Source organism: Aspergillus undulatus (genome assembly GCF_047715775.1).
Source record: "Aspergillus undulatus strain CBS 261.88 unplaced genomic scaffold BDV17scaffold_72, whole genome shotgun sequence".
NCBI lineage: Eukaryota > Fungi > Ascomycota > Eurotiomycetes > Eurotiales > Aspergillaceae > Aspergillus > Aspergillus undulatus.
The window spans coordinates 428-21143 of record NW_027396676.1 but is presented as its reverse complement, the minus strand read 5'-3'; the positions used below and the strand labels follow the sequence as shown (position 1 = coordinate 21143).

General features: G+C 52.8%; 7 protein-coding genes across 7 annotated transcripts; 3 read left to right on the top strand and 4 right to left on the bottom strand.

The window, feature by feature from the left end:
- Nucleotides 1-26: 26 nt before the first annotated feature.
- BDV17DRAFT_220528 (cytochrome P450) lies at nucleotides 27-2093 on the bottom strand. The gene is made up of 3 exons (XM_073755591.1): nucleotides 1785-2093; nucleotides 1126-1728; nucleotides 27-1069 (listed from the first exon to the last, which is right to left on the bottom strand). Exons 1-3 carry the CDS (start codon nucleotides 1857-1859, stop codon nucleotides 122-124), a joined length of 1626 nt encoding a protein of 541 aa, XP_073611027.1. The 5' UTR covers nucleotides 1860-2093; the 3' UTR covers nucleotides 27-121.
- Nucleotides 2094-2435: 342 nt separating this feature from the next.
- On the top strand, nucleotides 2436-4524 carry BDV17DRAFT_295614 (putative acyl-CoA oxidase; the record flags this gene model as incomplete). The annotated part of the gene is made up of 7 exons (XM_073763100.1): nucleotides 2436-2640; nucleotides 2688-2886; nucleotides 2937-3056; nucleotides 3102-3251; nucleotides 3311-3827; nucleotides 3893-3947; nucleotides 4001-4524. 7 exons carry the CDS (start codon nucleotides 2436-2438, stop codon nucleotides 4522-4524), a joined length of 1770 nt encoding a protein of 589 aa, XP_073611026.1.
- A 1212-nt stretch (nucleotides 4525-5736) lies between these two features.
- Nucleotides 5737-6942, top strand: BDV17DRAFT_284840 (putative proline racemase; the record flags this gene model as incomplete). The annotated part of the gene is made up of 1 exon (XM_073760602.1): nucleotides 5737-6942. One exon carries the CDS (start codon nucleotides 5737-5739, stop codon nucleotides 6940-6942), a length of 1206 nt encoding a protein of 401 aa, XP_073611025.1.
- A 1226-nt stretch (nucleotides 6943-8168) lies between these two features.
- BDV17DRAFT_275157 (putative importin beta-4 subunit) lies at nucleotides 8169-12200 on the bottom strand. Its single transcript, XM_073759186.1, has 3 exons — nucleotides 11936-12200; nucleotides 9537-11868; nucleotides 8169-9337 (listed from the first exon to the last, which is right to left on the bottom strand). Exons 1-3 carry the CDS (start codon nucleotides 11979-11981, stop codon nucleotides 8431-8433), a joined length of 3285 nt encoding a protein of 1094 aa, XP_073611024.1. The 5' UTR covers nucleotides 11982-12200; the 3' UTR covers nucleotides 8169-8430.
- A 396-nt stretch (nucleotides 12201-12596) lies between these two features.
- ncr1 (sphingolipid transporter NCR1) lies at nucleotides 12597-16987 on the bottom strand. Its single transcript, XM_073759185.1, has 3 exons — nucleotides 16547-16987; nucleotides 13020-16473; nucleotides 12597-12957 (listed from the first exon to the last, which is right to left on the bottom strand). Exons 1-3 carry the CDS (start codon nucleotides 16805-16807, stop codon nucleotides 12854-12856), a joined length of 3819 nt encoding a protein of 1272 aa, XP_073611023.1. The 5' UTR covers nucleotides 16808-16987; the 3' UTR covers nucleotides 12597-12853.
- Nucleotides 16988-17486: 499 nt separating this feature from the next.
- BDV17DRAFT_284837 (uncharacterized protein) lies at nucleotides 17487-18681 on the bottom strand (the record flags this gene model as incomplete). Its single annotated transcript, XM_073760601.1, has 5 exons — nucleotides 17487-17708; nucleotides 17835-18071; nucleotides 18123-18184; nucleotides 18224-18530; nucleotides 18565-18681. 5 exons carry the CDS (start codon nucleotides 18679-18681, stop codon nucleotides 17487-17489), a joined length of 945 nt encoding a protein of 314 aa, XP_073611022.1.
- An 805-nt stretch (nucleotides 18682-19486) lies between these two features.
- Nucleotides 19487-20360, top strand: BDV17DRAFT_275151 (uncharacterized protein). Its single transcript, XM_073759184.1, has one exon. The coding sequence runs from the start codon at nucleotides 19795-19797 to the stop codon at nucleotides 20038-20040; it is 246 nt and encodes an 81-aa protein (XP_073611021.1). The 5' UTR covers nucleotides 19487-19794; the 3' UTR covers nucleotides 20041-20360.
- Nucleotides 20361-20716: the final 356 nt, after the last annotated feature.

Sequence of the window (20716 nt, the reverse complement as noted above, 5' to 3'; positions counted from 1 at the left end):
TCCAAGGTTCTCCTTGTTCTCACTCACCAACACCTACGAATGGAATCATTCCCTTACAGTGTATGCCCAGAGAATGCGATAATTCAGCTTGATTTCTGCGAGCATGCAAGTCACTCGGTAGTTACATCCTCCTCCTGAACTGGACCATTGGGCCGTCTCTGATGCTGATATAGCTGTCAGTGACCTGGAAGGTATTTGGATCCTTTCGTCCCCATCCTTTGGACTCATGCCCGCCTCCGGTTTCATCTCCAGGCAGCAACCGCACATCATACAACCAAAATGTCCTCGCAATGGTTATATACAGCTCCAGGAGGGCAAAATTCTTCCCCGCGCACCTGGTTCCACCCGCAGCAAACGGGGAGCAGCTTGAACGAGCCTTCGCTACGTCCTCGGCGCTGACCCCGGTTTGCTCGTCCACTATCCATCGTTCTGGCCAATAGATGCCGGCATCAGGAAAATATTTCTCATTGCGATAAAAGCTCCAATGGGATACCCCTACGGTTGTTCCTTCGGGGATATACTCCCCGTCCACCATGAGCCCTCCGGGCAATACGAGTCGGGGCAGCTCAGCCGGTCCGGCTGGGGTAATCCGCATGGCCTCATCTACGCATGCCCGGAGATATATGCAAGTCGTGAGTTTTCGACCACCTTGGATCTCATCTGCAGATTTGAATATCGAGCGAACCTCATCAACCAGTCTTCGATAGGCGCGGGGTGAGCGAACGATATAGAAGAAGAATCCGGCCATGATCACAGAGGTAGTATCCGAACCGGCAATGGTCAGCGTGAGCGCCTCGGCTTCCAGCTCCTCCTTCGTGTAGCCTTGACCACCTGTTTCCGGATCTTTCGCATTGATGAGATGATGAAGCATGTCAAATCTGTCTGTACTCTCCGCGCCGTCGACATGCCGCGAGACTCTACCCGTGTTGGTATTGAGCCGATGAGCCAACGCCTGCCGTACAAATTCGTAGAGAAACTTAACGCTTGGTGGTGTAAGCGCTCCAAACGCCCAATCAAGCCCTCTTGGTTTCAACCAAGCAAAAACCTTTATCCATGGAGAATGACCAAGCTAAAGAAATGTGAGCTGTTCGTCCGCCGACAACTGTTAATGGCTCGACCTCTTACGGGGTATAGAATTCGCAGAAATCCTGCAATGATATGGGGAAGCTTGCGATATTGGTTTTCGCCAGACTCCTTTGTGTTCACAATCCGACCAAAACAGAGATCACACAGCACGTCGAGAACCAAGTGATCACAAACGTCGGACATCTTCCTCGGCGCAGACCAATCCTCACCCTCACCGTCGATGAGAAGCTCGCACCATCTCGCCACATGTTCCACCAGAATGGGTTCCATCGAGCGAACTGACTTCTCGGAGAAGACGGTGTTGAGAACCCTTTTCTTCCGAGCATGAAGAGCGGGATCGGTCCCGGTGATGATGCTCGTGTCAAGCTTGTTTCTTGTCATCATATCATAAAATTCGGATCGCTTGACGTTGGCCTTGACATTCAAGATGTCCTGATAGGCTTCTGGCGTTCTGAACAGCAAGCCATCGGGGCGGTAGCGGAACACATCACCATGTATGTCATGATTTCGTGCAATCCACAGGTGGCGATCCCCTGTCAAGGACCAGTAGAAGTCCGGCAGAGACGAGATTTTAGCGAGCAATGGCCCGGGGAATCTTGCCAACGGGCTATAAAAAAAGTTGTAGATGGCTGAACTAATAAACTAAAAAGGGCAGCTCGTTATCTCACATACTACGAAACAACATGAAAGAAACTTACAGTACCGACTGCTAGTCCCGCTGCAATTGTTGTCCAATGTGTCAACATGGTCGCGCTCAGGCCGGAAGAGCTCATTCTGGATCGACGCTCTGGTTAGCACCCGGGGAACATGCGACTTCAGAATCTTTAATGCACCTCGAAAAGGCGGCGGAGACGGTCCGAACAGACACTCCTTGGTTCTCCAGCTAGCCACCATGTCCAGCAAGGGGCAATCATTGAGGTTCCTGAATTTCCGAGCGCCTCTCGACGCAATGGCCGGTTGAAATTGCTGCTTTCGATGTTCAGCTGGCATTATGGTCTTGGTCCTCTTGGACTCTGTGGCATATCCCTACCCACGTGTCAGGGTGGCTTGCAACCTTTTGCGATATTAATCCTAATCCCTGGCTCCAAATCAGTGGCTGAGCTGGGACTATGCTTACTGCATGATACCAGTCTACGGACTATAGCCTTGGCAACTCTACAGGGATACACCGCGTATCGTTCTAGATTGCCCTTGCGCCTCCAACCTTGATACATCGGATCCACTGGCCCATAGGCTTTCAAATGCGAATCCTGCAGCGGCGAAACAAAAGGACCGTAATCTATAAATGGCTCTCGTCGCCCAGAAAACTGGCCAGATCCCAAGCTTGTCAGAATTGCTCCCTCATCACTATGACAATCATACTTCTTCCCCCGGCGGGCACAAACGGAGCGGTCCACGAGGGCCAGAAACCCCACAAAAACGGGTCGGGGTCTGCTTCACCAACACTGTCCCTGGCTCAATCTCCGCTGTTCCAGCCTCCTATATGTTTCTTAAGCCTAGAGGAAAGAACTAGGCTCACGTATGAAAGAGCCAGGAAGATCTGTGAAGTATACAGTACGTCCCAGAGGTCATGATACCACCCCCAGGCTAAAAGGCAACAGACCTGGCAGTAGACGACGTTCTATATCTTACGCCTCTCTTTTGCAAGCTACAAACAGATCTCATTGCTGCAATGGACGGCGGTGCCATCACGGTAATCAGTATTCAGTACAATCTGTTCGTTGGGACTGTGGCGCCATTTGCAGCCGCGCGACCCGAACTGGCTACGCTTCTTGATTGTGCAATGAGATTTGGGATTTCGTCAGTATATGCCAAGTGAACAGCGACTGTCTTGCTAACCAGCTGTACAGCGCTCAATTTATGCTCACCGAAGTCGGACATGGTTTGGACGCGCGCAACCTTGAAACTACAGCCACGCTGTTGCCAAGTGGTAACTTTGAGCTTCATAGCCCTTCCTTGGCCTCTGCAAAGTATGTATCAACCCACCCTCAAATGATTTGCCTTTAACAAAATAGATGCATGCCACCGACTACAACGAGAAGCGGGCTACCTGTGATAGCGGTTGTTATCGCTCGTCTGATTGTCGATGGTGAGGGCCGGGGTGTTCGTCCTTTCATCGTACCCATAGGTGATGGGCTGGAGATGTGTAAAGGCGTGATTTCTAGGTAACCCTCTGCTCGATTATAGTTCTACGACCGATACATGTTCCCACTAACAGCGCCAGAGCGCTCCCAACACGCCCAGGCGCCCATCTAATCGACCATGCACTCACGACTTTTGATCGAGTTTCTCTCCCGCGCTCAGCACTTCTAGGAAGTCTCGAAAAGCCGGAAAACGAGCGAGACCATTTTCTTACCACAATCCACCGCGTCGGCGCAGGTACACTATACCTTTCAGGTGCAGCCATCCCAGCACTCAAATTGGCCGTCTATAACGCGACGAGATTTAGCCAGCGGCGGAAAGTACTGCTTCGTGACGGGATTGGAACGCCGGTCTTGGGATTTCGTACGCAGTGTTTGCCGATCCTTCACGCGATTGCCCATTTTCATGTACTTCAGGCGTTCATGGGTGAGGCCACAGCTATCTTTCGAAACGCGAAGATTGATCCGCGGGTTCGACATGCTCTTGCGACGGTGTTCAAGGCGGTTGCGCTGCAGCATGTTAGTAAGAGCATTAAGGCGCTCAATGAGGGGTGCGGCTGGCATGGCTACTTTGAGGAGAATCAACTTCTGCAAATGGAGGTAAGAGTCAAAATTTATTTTCATTGACTTTCATGACAGAAATTGGGTAGCTAATTAAGCAACAGCTAGAATTGCGTGCAATAGGAACTGCAGAAGGCGACATTCGGGTCCTTGCAATCCGTACGTCTATTCCTGACCTCATCAAAACAAAGCCACTAACACATAGCATTTAGGCCTAGCAAGCGAGCTTCTTCTCGGTCGATACGAGATCCCACCACCTCGATCACCAGACAGCCCCGTCGCCCGTCACGAAACATCCCTCTTCGCAGAAGCCCGAGAGACCCTCCACAGCATAAACGGCACGCACCGTAGTGAGGAATGCAACCGCAACATCCTCCCGCTCTCCCTCCCTCTTGTACAAGCAATCGGCCACAGAATGGCATACGAGGCCGCAGTAAAGTCATCCATCGACCCCAGACTAATTGCCCTCTATGAAGCTGGCGTCATACTGGAAGACTCGGCATGGTATGCAGAGAAGGGGAACATCAACCGACAAGTACAACGTGAGATGGAAGCTCAGGCTGTAGACGCATTATTCCCTCACTTGGAGAGGCTGGTTGCTGAGACTGGTGCCGAGGCGTATAGCACTGCGCCTATGGCATCTAGCAAGCGCTGGGACGAGTTTGTGGCCGGACTCGAGCAGTTCAGGGGTGATGCGACGGTAGATGTCCTCCGTCCTGTCTGTAGTCATCTTTGAATTCATCGCGTGTCTTCTCTTCCGGGATTCGAGCCATGGCCATGGACCTTACTTATGCTAAAGACACACCTAGCCATAGGCAATCCTCACTACCTCTTCCATCCTCAGCCCTAGCAGCATGACTCATGATTCGATTAGGGGGGAAATCAAGATCTTTCCGAGGGCGCAGTGGGAAACTTCCGCGCGAAATCCAGCACATGCTCGTCCTCAAGCTGTTTGGCCCGGTCCAGAGACTCTGGAAGGATATAGGCTCCTGCTTGTAGCAAGCTTCTGACGATGCGGATGTTGGAGCAGACAAGTGCGTAGAATACCGCGGAGCCGTATTTACAGGCTGGAACACCAGGGTCTATGCCGTACTTGAGCAAAGGATCGACGCTATCTTCTCTCTCGCTCGCGATGGCGACCAAAAGGGCGCACTCTTTCTCGAGGCCATGACCTAGACACACCTCAACGACTTCCAGACTCGCGTTTCTAGCAGCCACTCCTGACGTATCAGCATACGCCGCGGAGAGACCAGGGTGATTCCGTATAATATTTGCCCATCCGCCCCGGATACTGCGAGAGGGCCTGGCGAGGATGTCAAAAGCGATTGGGTTAAGACCGCCATTATCATTGTCTCGGCCTCATTCTCTCTCTTTATTTTTTTTTTACCGCATCCCGCCCTCCCCCGAATCCTTCGAAGTCGCCGCCAACCGGTACCTATCCCAGCACGCTGAATTCTCGGTGATCGTAGGCGCGTCCATCGTAATCCACAACGACCGCGTCCTGCTCCTTCAACGCCCCGCAGACGACTGTCCTGGTCTCTGGGAAGTCCCCGGGGGCGGTGCCGAACCCGAAACGCTGGATGGGTGTGCGGTCCGCGAACTCAGAGAGGCTGGGTTCGCGGACTGTATCATCAGTACCAGTGCCGAGGGGCGTGGAGGTCTTCAGCCGCAGGGACCACCTGTGGCAGAACCTGGGTCTGTATGTATAGGTTCCACGGGTGTCGCAAGTGGGACGGCTGGACGTCTGATCCGGTGGGCTCAAGGTCGCTACATTAAGTACTCCGTAATCACAGAGTTTACTGCAAAGGCAAGAGCTCGAGTGGGTTCGGATCAGGGCTCCGCAACTCAACGCCCTACGACATCTCCAACTCCAACTTTATATCCACCAACTCTCCCCCTCACCAACATTTCCCTTCTTCAAACTGACTGTCTCTCACCAATCGCAGCAATGGACATCGCAACCTCGTTCCTAGACCACCCGTCGACAATAAAATGCATCGACATGCATACAACCGGGGAGCCAACCCGGATCGTCTACTCTGGCTTCCCCCACCTCGACGGCCCAACCCTCCTCGACAAGCGCGACCAGTCCCAAACACACCACGACAACCTTCGCAAACGCCTCATGCTAGAACCTCGAGGCCACAACGACATGTATGGTGCGATCCTAATCCCCGATACTGAACTCGTCCGTTCTGGGGAAGCGCATATCGGCGTTCTTTTTACGCACGCAGGCGGGTTCTCGACGATGTGCGGGCATGCAACGATTGCGTTGGGACGGTTCCTTGTTGACACACGAGACCTCAAAGTCTTCCCTAAGAGGAATGAGTTGGTGGTTGATGCAAAGAAAAAAGAGGTGGAAGTCAAAATTCATGCGCCATGCGGTGTTGTGACTGCTACGGTCCCGATACATTATGGCGACGATGGGACGGTCAAATCGGATGGGTCTCGCGGGGTTTCGTTTCTCTCAACGCCGGGGTATGTTGCTGCCCTCAACATTGAGGTGGAAATCCCAGACGAGATTCGGTGGGCGCAGCTAGAGGACAAGCCTAGTGTGACCGTTGACATCAGCTATGGCGGCGCCTTCTATGCTCTGATCGAAGCGAGAGATATGGGATTCAGGAAAGGACTAAGGAGTGACGAGTCCGAGATGAAGGCCCTGGCATCTGCAGCGAGAGATCTGAAGAACCATCTCTCAACGCACCCGGCTGTAAAAAAAGCATTGCGACTAGCCGAGGACGATAGGCTCTCTTTCTTATACAGCGTCATGATTGTCGATTCAAAACTCGGATATCAACCGGACAACAGCGAGGGCGCAGAGACGGGGCTTTGCTTTTTCGGCGACGGCGACCAGATCGACCGGTCGCCTACGGGCTCCTGCGTCACAGCCAGAATGGCACTTGCCCATACCAGGCGTCGAAGGGGTCTCGGGGAGCGATGGGCGTACAACTCCATCGTCTCGAACCGGTTCAGGAATGGGGCGTTTGTGGGTACGATTGTTGACGAGGACGTCAATGTGATTGGGTTCAATGGTGGGAACTGGCCTGCAGTTATCGTGCGCGTCGAGGGCAGTGCCTTTTACACCGGAGCAGTGACATTCGTTCATGAGGCCGATGATGTAACGAGCGAGTCGGGATTCGCGATGGCCATTTAGGGGCAGAGGAAATGGAAGACGGGGACGAGCAGCCCTAAAAATGAATATAGGTGCTTGGTTGAGGAAGGCGCTACACCATCGCGCTTTCCCCCTTGGTAATTACGCTTGCCACGGATTCAGGAAGGTGCGATCCACATCCATGTACTTTAGGAAAGTGCAACCCTGGGCCGGGGTCGTCGTAGAGCGCATAGTTCTCTTGTTTCTGGCGGTGCTCGACAGCTGCTGATAACATCGCCACTACATATTTTCTATCAGGACAGAATCTTTCTAGTAGTCCTGAACGCATCAATCATCACTAGCATCAAAAAACAATTGCCAATTAAGGGGTGATCAAAACCCACTGTTCGGCGAATTTCGCCACTTTGTTTATACATACCAGGATGGCCCGGGGATCAAAGCGGAGGGGCTATTCCGGAACTCCCAGGTGATACGAACAGAATAAAAGCATATGAATTCATCAGACTCCCACTCGAAGAGGCAGAACAGATAAATAGCATGCGACCCCGTTGTAGGTCGGGCGGAGGGCGAAACCACAAAACATAAACAACGAAATATTTTGTCCGCGACTAACGAGCCGGACTTATCTGTTTAGGAAAACCAGAAATGGATATAACAGCGCCAAATAACTTGAACAGCATCATTCATCCTCATCCTCATCCTCATCCTCACCCGCCGTCCAAGCCAAATTTCATCCATCGGATCAAAAACCCGCCATCCGCATCGCCCAGGTTCAAGCCACACCGTCACATACGTATCTATCCGAAGTCAACAGTCAACACAACAATTCACTTCACCCCTAGAAACCCAAACAAATAGCACAAAAAACATACCATAAAATCCCTCACATAACTGTACAAAAACAGACATCACACTCGGTATCCCCGCAGTCGCAGCCAAAGCAGGGCTTCGAGACCGTCTTGATCGGCTTGCTGATCGTCGAGCCGGCGCTGGAGCCTGATGAGGGGAGGGTGAAGTTTACCGGGGAGGCGGTTGTGGAGGTGCACATTTTGATGAGTGGTTTAGTTCTTGGTGGTGGTCTGTTTGGATGGAAGGTTCGGATTTAGAGGGAGATCGCTTGCTTGGTGAGACTTGAGTTAAAAGAGAGATATCAAGCTTCGACAGATTGGGGCGAGATGACGCAGGCAGCAGCCTTAATTAAGCCTGACATGGTGTAGCGGGGTTACGTAACGTCCGCTAGCCCGACGGGGAAGCTAATTATAGAGGAGTACGATTGAATGAGGTGAATTAACAGAGATCGTAAACAGCACTCAATTCTAACTGTACAAAAGGAAACTTTTCTAGCTGAGGTATCTTCCCATCATAAGTCATTGCCAGTCCTTCATCACTCTGGCAGTAGGGGTCATTGCGCGCAGGCTCTCCGGCCTGGCACTAGGGTATCTTTCTAAGTCGTCCAAAACATTCCAGTCTATCCATTAAATTATTTGATTTGGCGTCCGTGTCTCGTCAATGGGATGCAGATGCAACTGCTTACAGCTGGTCAGCCCAGGGGGCAGCACCGGGCTGCATCTGGTTCAGATACTTGACGAGCTCGGTGAGCTCGGCCCGGCGCTCGTCCTCGAGCTGCTCGGGGGAGCCCAGGAGGACGGACTGGAAGACGGGCAGGAATTGCGGGGTGAGTTCCCGGATAACGGGGTCCTCCCACTTGTACATCTGGCAGATCATGCGGTACAGAGGGTCGTTTTCCTCGTAGTCGTTCTTCAGAGGGAGGATGGTGACCAGGACGGGGAGGACGTCCTTGATGGGGACGCTGTCGCGGTGCTTGAGGATCATGCGGCTGAGACAGCCGGTGGCGTTGTCCTGGAGGCGGGAGACGTCCTGGTGCAAGCAGGCCTCAAGACGGCTGAGGATGGTAGGGAACTCCTTGACCACCTCGGGGGAGTTGGAATGCTCGACGAGACGGCCAACAGCGTAGGCAGCGTTGGACTTGGTCTGAGGGTCCTCGTCGCTGAGACGGTGGACAAGGAGCTTGAGGAAGGAAGGAGTGAACTGGGTGGAGGCGGCACCCATGCCGTTGATGCACTCGGCGAGGACACCGACAGCGGTGGCACGCTCGATGGACTCGGTGCTGCCAGCGTAGCGGAGGACAGTCTTCTCAAAGACCTTCCAGAGCTCGGCGAAGCTCTCACCAAGAGCAGCAGCCATACCAGAGACAACGTCAAGAGCAGTGTCGACAACAATCCAGTCGAACTCGGAGGTCTCACCAACAGCCTCATCGTCATCCTCCGTGAACTCGAGCTGGCAAGGGTGCTTCTTGGTGATGATGTCGGTGACCATCTGGATGACGTTGTGGAGGGTAGTCTCGTTGGCAATGAGAGCGGGACCGCAGAAGCGGAGGTTCTCCGCCATGTTGCGGTTGATGTCGGCAACGGTAGATCTGGATTGAACAATTAGTTATGCTCCAGAAAATCATCCAGTGATGAAAATTCAAAGAAATGAACAAGTCAGAAGTAGAGAAACGTCTTTCACATCAATCGCAACTTGTGCGTCAAAGTGAGCTGGGTTAAACGAGTGGTTTCATCATGTAATCCATGGGCGGTGCAGGTATACGGGGAATCAAAAAAGTCAGTACATACCGGTCGTCTTCCTCAGTCCACATCTTGATGGTAGCGGTCATGAGGATCTCACCGAACTTCTTGACCTCCTTGGCGGGCTCCACCTGGAGGGGAAGACCGGCCTTCCACTCGGGCATCTGACCAGACTCCTGAGCAATAGAGAAGAGCATGGCGTAGGAGCGGTGCATGGTGCTGATGGTGGCCTTGCGGACACCCTCGTAGGGGTGCTCGACAAGAGGCATGACCGTCTCGACGGTCTTCTCGAAGTAGGGGAGGTAGGCGCTGCGCGTGTGCGTGACAAGGTCACCAATAATCTCGATGGCAATCTCCTTCTCAAGAGCCAGAGGAGTGGTCGCGGTGATATCATCCCAGTCATCTTCATCGTCGTCGACATCGACATCCTCAATCTCACCGTCCTCGCCAACGGGCTCGTCGTCGTCGTCTTCAGCGCTGGCAACCTTGACCTTGCGGCCGGCAATGCTGACCTCCTGGCCGATGAGGTCCTTGGCGGCCTCACCGAGAGAGACCTCAAGATCGTCATCGTCCTGCTCAAGGCAGTTGAAGAGACCCTTGACGGCACCGTCGAGGAAGGTAGCGAAGTGCTCGCCGTACACCTTGGCCATGGCACCCCAGAAAATGTAGGTGCTTTCCTTAAGACGGGAGTGTCCGAGGTGGAGAGCCTCCTCAGTAGCGCGCATCAGAGGCTCAACGTAAGGTTGGTAGCGCTCAGGGCCAGCGGCAGCAGCCATCTCACCCATAGCGTCGGTGACGCTAGCGCGGAGGTCGAGCTCCTCCTCGCTGTCCTTGACAGCAGCAAACTCCTGGAGAAGGTGCATAGAGTCATCGAAGAAGGGGAGGAAAGCCTCGCCGGAAGAAGAAGCAAGGGAGCCGAGGGCACCGGCAGAGAGACCCTTGATTCTAAAGTTGGGGTGCTTGAAGAGCTGGTGGAGGATGGGGACGAGCTCGTTCTGGTACTGAGCGACCTCCTTCTCGTCCAAGCCATCGACGACAGCGTCAATGGCACTGAGACCAGCCTTCATGATGTCGACGGTGGGGCCTTCCTCCTCACCCTTGGACTCCTGCATGGCGCTAGCCAAGTTCTTGAAGAGCAAGGGCATGAGCTTCTCGTGCTCGCGGTTGAGGTCCTCGGTGAGGTCATCGGCCAAGCGAGCAACGGTGTGCAGGGAGGCCTGGCGGACCTTGAGCTCACCATCAGCAAGGAGCTGCAGAACCATAGGCATGATCTCCTTCATCTGGGTGCTGATGAAGTCAGGAGCACCCTCGACGACCATGCCCAGAGACATGATACCGGCGCGGCGGTAGTCAGGGTTGGAGTTGTTGAAGTACTGGCCGAGGGACTGAAGAAGAGGAACAACGACCTGGCTGGGAGGCAGGCTTTGAGCGAGCATGTCGAGCAGACCAAGAGCAGAGCGAGCAGGAGTGATGTCGTCGTCGTTGGGGGAGGCATCGCCTAGCTCAGTGACAATCTGAAGGGCGGTGCGGGCAAGCTGCTCACCCAGACGCATACCCTGGATCTTGAGCTTGCGGTAGGAAACAGTCTGCATCAGGAAGCTGATGGCCTGGGTACGGGTGTCCTCGTCGATCTGGGTGTTGGCGGCAATCTCGTTCATGAAGATAACGAGGTCCTTCAGGTGAACAGTCAAGAGAGCGGGGTCAAAACCAAGCAGTGTCTGGAAGACCTCAAAGGCCTGCATGATGCGCTCGTCCTCGTTCTGGTCAATGGCGTCCTTGAGAACAGCGACCATGGAAGGCACGAGGTCCTGGAAGGCCTTGACCGGAGCCATGTTCTCAGCGGAGTCGAGGTACATGGCCAGCTTGCTGAGAGCAAGGAGGGTGTTGATGCGGACCTCGGGGCTCTCAGGGTCACGGATGGTCTTGCCGAAGAGAGCGAACAGCTCCTGGAACTTCTCCTCGAAGCCCTCGCCGAGAGTCTCGAGGATGGTGAATAGGATGTACAGAGACACAGCACGCTCATCCTTGTTTCCACCGTCCGCGGCGCAGATCAGGAAGTTGGGCAGGTCAGCCCACTGACCATCCTCAAGGTCGACCTTGGCGACAGCAGAGATGACACGGGCGACGGAGTGACGGACGAGGTCGTTGGCCTCGCTGACGCCAGAGCGGAGAAGTTGTTCCCGGATGGCGGGCTTCTGTTCGCCCTGGACCTTAACCCAGTGCTTGCCGACCAAGGATCGAGCCTCGACGGCGGCGAGCTGCCTCAACTGCGCATCATCGTGACCAGTAGCGATCTGGATGAGGAGAACGAGCGACTCGGGGTGCTTGTAGTACTCGCGCTGAAGAACCCCGGTAGCCTCCTTGACGTTGCCCTGGGTAGCTGGAGATAAAGGTCAGCGATGAATCCTTATCAAACCATGCGTAGTATCAGCCGAGGAAGCACTCACGGTTAAGGACGATCTGGAGCTGCTGCAAAAATCGTTGCTGGTCCATGATAAAATGTGTTGTCCAGCCTTTTCGAAATTTTCTCACAACGAAACGGCGGGGTTATCCCTTGTCCTCTACCTTAAGGTATAGGAGGACGTCTAAGGGACTGGAACGGCTGTCCGCACACAGACAGACAGCACAAGGGGTATCACAGAAATATGAACAAAAGAAAGAGAACAAGCAGAAGGAAAAAGAAAAAGGAGGATGAGGGAGGGGAAGAAGAAGGGAATTGTTGTGGAGGGGGAGCCCAAAGAAGAAAAGGCCTGAAAAAAAAAATTTAAGGAGAAGCTCGGTCTTGGCGTGATCATGTGAGCCCCACTTCTACAACGGCGTCAACAAACTTTACAATGGTGACGGCGTTAACGGTTGATCTTCGGGCTCAACTTTCTATCATACCGCATGTTTTCTCTATAGATTAATACTGCGGGTGCTGCCGTCTGATAATTTGTTTTCGCCCTGGCTTTGGGCAATCCAGCTTACTGTACTTGCTGACGGTGCTATCCATTATACCTGCTCTTATCTCAGATCAACCCCGGGAGCCAGCCCAAATTTTAGACGGACTAGATAGACCGTTGGGTTTACTGGTAGTCTGGTACGTGTACCAAGCCTAGTGCAGAATGATCCAACGCGTATCGTTATTCAATTGGATAATAAAAATCTAAGCCAAACAAAGTCTCGATATCCAATTCCAAAATCAAGCCAGCCCTATCGCCTAATTCATGCTATAGTAACAAATTGCAAGAAAAGAGGGTTGTATACAGAGATATCGCATGCTTCACCATTCGTGTTTATGGAAGCGCGATCAAGGGTTGTACTTGCGTTATCCAATAGAGGCAAGGCGAGACATATCCGTGATGCCGCGAACCAGCGCGACTAGTTCAGTATTCGTCCGAGTCGTAATCATCGTCAACCAACAGGGAGCGGTAGCCTCTCGATGCAAGGTTTTCCTCCAGTCCACCGTTGGTTTCGGGGTCAGCGTACCCTAGATAGTGAATCTCGTTAGTGAACGCAATAATAACAACCGAATTGGTATGAGAAACGTACCATCGCCGCCGAAATAGCTAAGAGCCACCGGCAAGAAAATGAGCGCATGGGTCGCCGCAAAAATAATTAGCGCTAGCCAGACCCGGAAGTAGTAGATCTCGAAGATTTTGCTCCGGGTAAAAGCCAAAACGCAGACTCCGAGAAGTTTGGTAACGGTGATGCCGCTAAACACACTACCGCCGACATTCACCAATGCGGTCCAGGCGCGGGCGTCTTTGCCGCGGAAGCTTGTCGGCACAGTATCCATGATGGTTCGAGAGGGGAACATGAATGCTCGCGCGATGTGGGCACAGAATTCGACGCCGATACCTACGCAGATTATGAGGTTGACGAGGGAGACGGCGTTCAGTGACACGCCGGCTATGGCCATTGACCCGATGATATCGACCACGATCATGATGACTGTCGCTGTCACGACGGCGCCCGTTGCGACGGAGCCAAGGAGGATGGAAGTGATGGCGAAGATAATCGCCAAGGCTGATCCGAGAAGAGTGCCAGCGACCTGCACAATTGAGACATACTGATCGAAGAAGATATAGGACTTGGAGTAAGGGAACACATCGATTCCATGCTCTTTCGACAGTCCGTCAGCGATACGGCGAGCTGATATATAGGACTTGATGAAGTCATCCTGGGTTCTCAGCGCGGTGTGGGAGGTTCGGAAATGGCTTGCGGTGGTCGTAACGCGGTCGGGGTCGTAGACAAGAGCATTGCTGTATGGTGCTTTGCCACCGAGAGGGCACGACGCATCGGTGGGTGATTCAATCCATTTCTCGAGATAATGGATGAATTCTTCGCCTTCCGGCATGCCATTCAGACTGATATTCCATGCTGGCGACCTATTATCAAAGCAAATATCGCCATTCTCATGGCAGCAATCTTGCTGTGGATTGAGCCAGTAGAAGAAATCGTCAATCCAGCTGGCAGTAGAGCCGGAGACGTAGGAGACATCGGATCGTTTGGACTCTTGCTCTAAGACGAATGGCAGAGAGTACTCCTCGCAAGTCGTAAACCGCCCGCATAGCTGCTGTTGGTGTTGTCTTTCGGTTATATTAACGTTGCGCGTGACGAAGTAGACAGGAGGGCCAGTGCCGAAATACTCGCTGAGATCATTAAAGTACTGAATCAAGTAAGAGTCACTCGGTAGCGCAATGCGTTGGTCCAAGCCCAAGGCTACCTCAGGAATCAAAGCCAAGCCAGCAGTCAAAATTCCAAGGAAGACAATCACCACCAGAACCTTGACCCTGCGGTTGAGCAGGTATGACGCGTAGATCTTGCGAATGAATTTCTGGAGGGCGCTTTCTCCGTCTTGGTCGTCAAAAGCGCGGTCCTCCGGCATGCCTGAATGTGCTTTGCGCACAGTCAAACAAGGGAGGCAGTCGGCACGAAGGCTTTCAACGCGCTTCTGATTCAATGCTAACACGGAGATAAACATGGTGACTTGTAGGATAGCATTGATGAAGACAGCACCCGCGGCGTAGACAGCAAAATTTCTTACGGCAGGCATGCCAACAAAAACACCCAGTGCAAAAGCGACCGTCTCCGTGATGGCGGAGAGGAAAATGCTCGGTCCAATTCGACCAATTGCTCGCGAAATGCGCTCATCGATCTCTTCGTCCGGGTGACTGACGTTCAACCGCTCGAATTCGTGGACGATCAGGAAGATATTGTCCACACCGACCGCAAGAACCAGGAATGGGATGACTTCAGCGATGATCAAAGTCACTTTTACGCCCAGGGCGGAGAACAGCCCAACTGAGGCAGACACTGACATGAGAACGATGACGATACCAACAACACCCAGGGTGAACTTTGACTGCACCAGGACGTTAGATGGGTTGCGGATCAAGGACCGCCATGTCATCGTAACAGAGCCCAAAGCCAATGACGCATATATGAACATGATGATATAACTAATGACCACGATTTTGGCATCCGTGTTGCTCGATTTGTTCAGTTCTTGCTCAACGCTAGCTTCCGTGGAGAACGAGACACGAAGTCCACGCGTCTCGGCTTCCTCTTGGACAACCTGGAAAACCCTTTGGAAAGTGTCCTCCCACTCAATGGCTTTGGCCTCTCCGTCTGAGCCCTGGGGATGGTTGTTCACGACCCAAGTAACAATAAGAGCCTTCGAGTCCAAAATGTTTCCAGTCTCTTCATAACCCCCTAGGATCATTTCTGGCCTGAGAGGCTGCGAGAAATCTGGCAGGCAAGAGGGGTCGCCAGGGGAGTCGGTACATTGCTTCAGTCGGTCCTCCCAAGTATTTGGATCGAGGTTTGAGAGAGAGCCACCAAAGTAGCCGGTGACCGACTGAATCACACACGCATCGCCGGTGGGCTTGAAGCAGACATCGTCTAGGGACAAGCCAAGGTTCATAGAGATCACGCGGCTGACACGGGACTCGACGCCAAACCACCAGCTTAGTGTCTCGTAATCGAGGACCCGTCCATCACCGTCAGTGGAGTTGTCGTTGACGAGGAACGCTTGCTCCGCGCGATAAAAGGGGCCAAAATTCTCATCAAAAAAGGCCTTCTCCTTGGCGGCGGCGGAAGTAGGGCTCACCCAGAGACGTACGGGATCCGTCTCCACAGCGAAGCGCAGCCATCCTAAACTCAATAGTACGACAACGACAACGCTCGAAATTATCGTGAGGGCGGGAAAGCGGGCACAAACGGACCCGAGGCGGTTGAAGACTGTGTCGAGCATGGAGTTCAACTTGTAGTAACCATGGGGGTATTCAAGGTGGCCACCCGCATGAACAATGTCGCCCTCATCTTCGTCGTCGCTTGGGTTCGGATCCTGCAAAAGTCGCACCCGTTCGGGCTTTCGGTACCGACGCTCTTTATATGTGAAATAGCTCGAGAAACCAGCGACGGCAAGCAAGAAAACGGAGTAGATAAGAATAACTGAGAACGACAGACAAGGCAAGAGACCGACGTGGCACTGCTCCTCGATCTTGATCTCAGGAAGCTCGGGACACACATCCGGGCAGTCGACGCAAGAGCAACGGTATGCAGGGTCCGCATCGTTACATGCCTTGGGATGAATCTGCAGCGCCTCCATACCCTGGGGATTCTCTGGAGGTTCAGTCCGGTAGTTGATCTGGAACGGGCTTCCCAGAAGCTTCTTGTCGCCAAGGAACTTCACGAACTGCGAGTAGTTCTTCGCGCCGCCTCCAATGAAGTCAATCGCTTTGCCACCCGAAGCACCATTCTTGACGTTTTTGCAGCTGTCATAGAACCCGCTTTGGTACTCTTCCGACCATAGATTATCGATTTCCGTCACTAGGTCCTTCCCGCTGTTTCCCGGTTCGGTTTTCGTAACATTGATAAAGAGCGACTGATCCGGCGAGCAAGTAAATGTGCAGAAGATATTGAAGAAGTTGTCCACGCATGCCGGGCAAGAAGAGATGATCCCTTCAGCGAGCTTGAGGTTGGTCGATAGCGCATCGATCTAGAAAGCAGACAAATCCACTCATTAACGCGTCCCCCAGTACGATAAACTTATCTAGCATCCAAACACTCACCTGTTCATCCTCACAACAAACCGGTCCATCCTGCCACTTCGGACCGCAAAGATTAACCAGTTTTTCCCTCACCGCCGCTTCCGGCTCCCTAGCGAGGTCATTATCAGGACAAGGAAGCTCTCCTCCAAAGAAACTTTGTTTCCCGCAGTGGCTGCGAATAGCGCAGCGCCCCTTTTCGTGGATCTTGGTCTCGCCCTGCGCGAGCGACAGTGAGGGGAAGCTCAGGACGGCCGCGATGGGGATGAAGCGGAGTCCCCGCATCTTGTTGACGGGTTGGTTAGAGGGGCAATGATCGGTTGGACATCTAATGAGTGGGTAGTAAAGACAGCCGAGATAATGGAGAAGAAAAAGGGTAGTAAAGACAGCCGAGATAATGGAGAAGAAAAAGAGTGAGTATCAGGACCCTAGGTTATCCTGTCGTGATGATGATGCTGTCTGTCGAGTGTGGTCGCGTTGTCGGAAGGGCAGGGCGACCAAGCGGAATGACGATCGGATCATGCAGTGGCTGCCAAGAACTACGTAAGCGGAGTCGGCGACCGATGGCTGAACGCATCACGTGGCTCCTTTGCCGCCGCTTCGGCCGGCTGGTATGGGATCTACTTTCGGGACGCATTGTACAGAGAGCACCGCTTCGAAGCCCTATCTTGCGGATGCGGTTTTCCGGGCTTCAACATACGTGCTGTGGAGCAGGGCATTACGATACAAGACGTTTGATCGCGAGCCTCTCGACATCTGAACGTTATGGGTTCTCGCTTGTCGCCCTTTACAACCATACACGCATCACCCTACAACTAAGCCCGGGTTGTGACAGGATATATATTTGGCCCGAGACTTCAGCAGGGGCGATTCATTAAGTCGAATAGACATAACTCTTCATTCCAGAAAACGACATGAGAAACAAGGTTCTCAAGCCAAAATCCAACGAGTAGATCTTCAAATGTCACCAGCTCGTCTTGACCACGTCCGCGGGTTTCCCCTCTGTCTTGAACCAGTCGCCTCCCGAGGCGACCGTTGCGGAACAGCTGTATCCTAGGGTCGAATTTATGCTGCTTGTGACTTTTGTGCGGAGTCGAGTGGCGAGGGTGGTTAGGTGGAGGAGGTCGGTGTGCTTGTGGTTGCCGTTGACACGGCCATTGACGTCTTGTGTGCAGTCGATGGGGTTCTAAATGGGGTAGATCATATTTCCCAAATATGTTTCAGGTAGTGGCGGGAAAATTCGTCGACGAAGGTCAGCGACCATGAAAAGATGTGTCGGATTGCTCTGCTTGTCGCGCTAGGCGTGAACAACCCTATCTAGCGCGATCGCCAATGCAGCGGTGATGATATCGTTCGAAGTAAAGGCCACCGAGTCGGGATCGTGATCTCGCTTGAGCTGCTGAAGAAGCTTTGCACAGAAAGCCTTGACCTCGGATACTTTCTCAGCACCGAACGTGAGACGATGAGTGGAAGACATTGAAGACAAAGCGGATTCCACAGCCCCCCATTGCTCAGTCGAAAATTTCGAGTCGAAAGCCGGTGGGCCGAGCTCGAGTGAGTGGTCGAGGCGCGTCTCGCACTTGGATGGCTAGGCTGAGACCTTGTCGCGGAGGGTACTGGCGCTTCTCGCGATGGCTATGGTGATGGGCATTTCAATTGTCTCTCCGTTTGACTCTGAAGCTGCAGCTCGGCAACATTCACTTAGAGCTTGTAGGATCGTTCCAGCGCCGGAACCGTCAAAGGCCATATGCATGAACGACATGACAAGCGCCACTTTCGTCGGGAAGACGTTGATCTGGAAACGCAGGACAGGACGTTGCTCTGAGGCGGGGACGAACACCGGTATAGGGAGATAGTCTGCTGTCGGATGTGTGCGAATTTCCTCATCGCGATCTAAGTGCCTCACTGTCAACATGGGTACCTGATGTGGTGCAGCAGCTGGGGGGTGAATGAAGGCTCGAGTATCGGGTTCAAAATGGATGACGACGTCGCCGGCGAACCAGGGAATCTCGGTGATGAGCTTGCTGATTCCATTTCGGAACCGTCTGTATACTGGAGCTGCAGCCATTGCTCGTGAAATAGAGCATGTAAGGAAGGTAGACCTTTGCAGTGATATGGTCTATGGGTGTGAGCCCAATAGGGTCGAAATTGGTCGCCATAGTATGTGATAGAGGAGAATAGTTAGGTGACAGAGAGGTGACAAGGCGGGGTGCATGCAGGAGCTAGACAGCAAACGCGATGAGGGGAGCTCAAGCACTCCACTTTCCCAGGTGAGACTTTTATACCAAAAGTCCAAACCCCTCTGGACGAGCTGGAGGAGGGTAAAGGATGGACTTGCGATCCAACGGCCGGACTCACCTGGGCAATCCCTGCCGCCATCTGCGCCGCCCCAGACTCCCAGACATCCAGATACGAGGGTGCATTCCTCTCTGACAGGTGCTAGTGAAGATATCAGGTTTTAGACCTAGGGTGGGAGCGCCAGGTTCAAATCGTCACGCTGCTGCTTGTACGTTTATCGCCAGACAGCAATTATACTATGATATAGAGCGCATGCTATACCCTCTATCTAGACTCATAAACTTCATGATAACCTGATTACCCACGGGGATGATCCTCTGCTCGCTCTCACTTGCCACACTGTCAGTATCGCCGCCCCTCCTAGGCAGGACCTTTCGGCTCCATCGACGCTGACTGCTCAGTTCGTGACCACCAGAGCCAGCCGCACCGCTTGTCCACTCCTCACTTCGTTTCTGGCTAATCTTCATCCCTGGGATAAACCTAAACAGGATGCGCAATGGCTGAAGAGATCCGGTGATTGGACGACCAGAAGCAAGATCTAGACAAGACCGACCCGGAGAGAACTGAGCGGAGAATACGGCCTTAAGTGATGTCCGCGAAGAGTTGAAGAGGCATCCAGAGTAGTCCGTGGGCAAATCACTGTCTAGGCTATTATCATCTGGCGGCTCGAAATGATTCAGAGTCTGCGATACTTTACCTTGAGCGAGCAGTCCCGCATGATTCTAGTTCGCATGGTGCGTTCTCTATCCCATCACCCACCCCATTTCCTCTGTTCTCGTCTCACTAGTCCGTTCAATTTGTGAGGGAACGATAGTCGAGAAATAGACCGATTCTAGTCTAACCTACTTTCTAATCTACTTCTGGACCACGGCTCCGACGGCCACTCGCATTACCTCCTCGGGCGTGCCCACTGCCAAGCTGGGTTCCGTTATCCAACTACAGCTACAGCTACCTCTTTTCCCTCGGCATTCGAGATGTACTCCCAGGGAATTTATCGCAGCGAACGTTGTGCTGTTTACTGGTTCTCCCTGGGTGTGCTTTACTTCCGTGCCTGTCAATTCAGTGATTCCCGTATGGCGATCTTGCAGTCATGGAAGTGGAATCGACTGCTCTGGCGGCTTTACTATAACTTGCGTGTCCTGGTACAGCTTTCTCCCTTCTCCCCGCCCACTTCAAACCGAGAATCCACGATGGAATTAGTAGTATTGGGGCTATCCTAACCAATTACACTCATTAGTCCGACACTACTGACTCACATCCAGACACGCGGCTCTAGTCTGTCTGCCTCGCCCTTAACCCTGGCTGTTCATACGCAAGACGTCGACTGGACGGTGGCTCAGCCGAGCGAGGCAGAGAAATGCTTGATTTACCCATTCAGCTGAGCGGCGTCACGCCCTCAAGGCACGAGGACACCATGCTTACCGCGACGCCAGAGATTGTGAAGTTGCGCGATGAGATGGCCTTAAGTCTTTTCCGCATGTTCAACGCATAGGATTACTGGCCTGTCGGGCTTATTCATCGCAAGCTTGCTTGATTATTTTACATATCAAGGTAGTTAGTACGCAATTACATTCTTAGTTTGGTAGGGGATTATTATTTTTTTTTATTTTTATAGATACAGAGCTTTATTTCGCCTCAACGAGCAAGGATCCTTCTTATAGGACATTATCACACTATTTTGTCAAAAAGTATACCTTGGATCTTGCCGTTCGTTAGACATCTTCAACCATGAGTTCACTCTCTGTTCATGGTGTCTTATCTTGTTTCCTATTCAATCACCTACAGGTCATTGTTATGCTGTCAATGCCCCGAGTACAAGAAATGGTACTTATCACGGGGACTTGGTGTGTCTGACTTCGGCTGAACGCTCATACCGCCAATTTAATGTCAGAGATG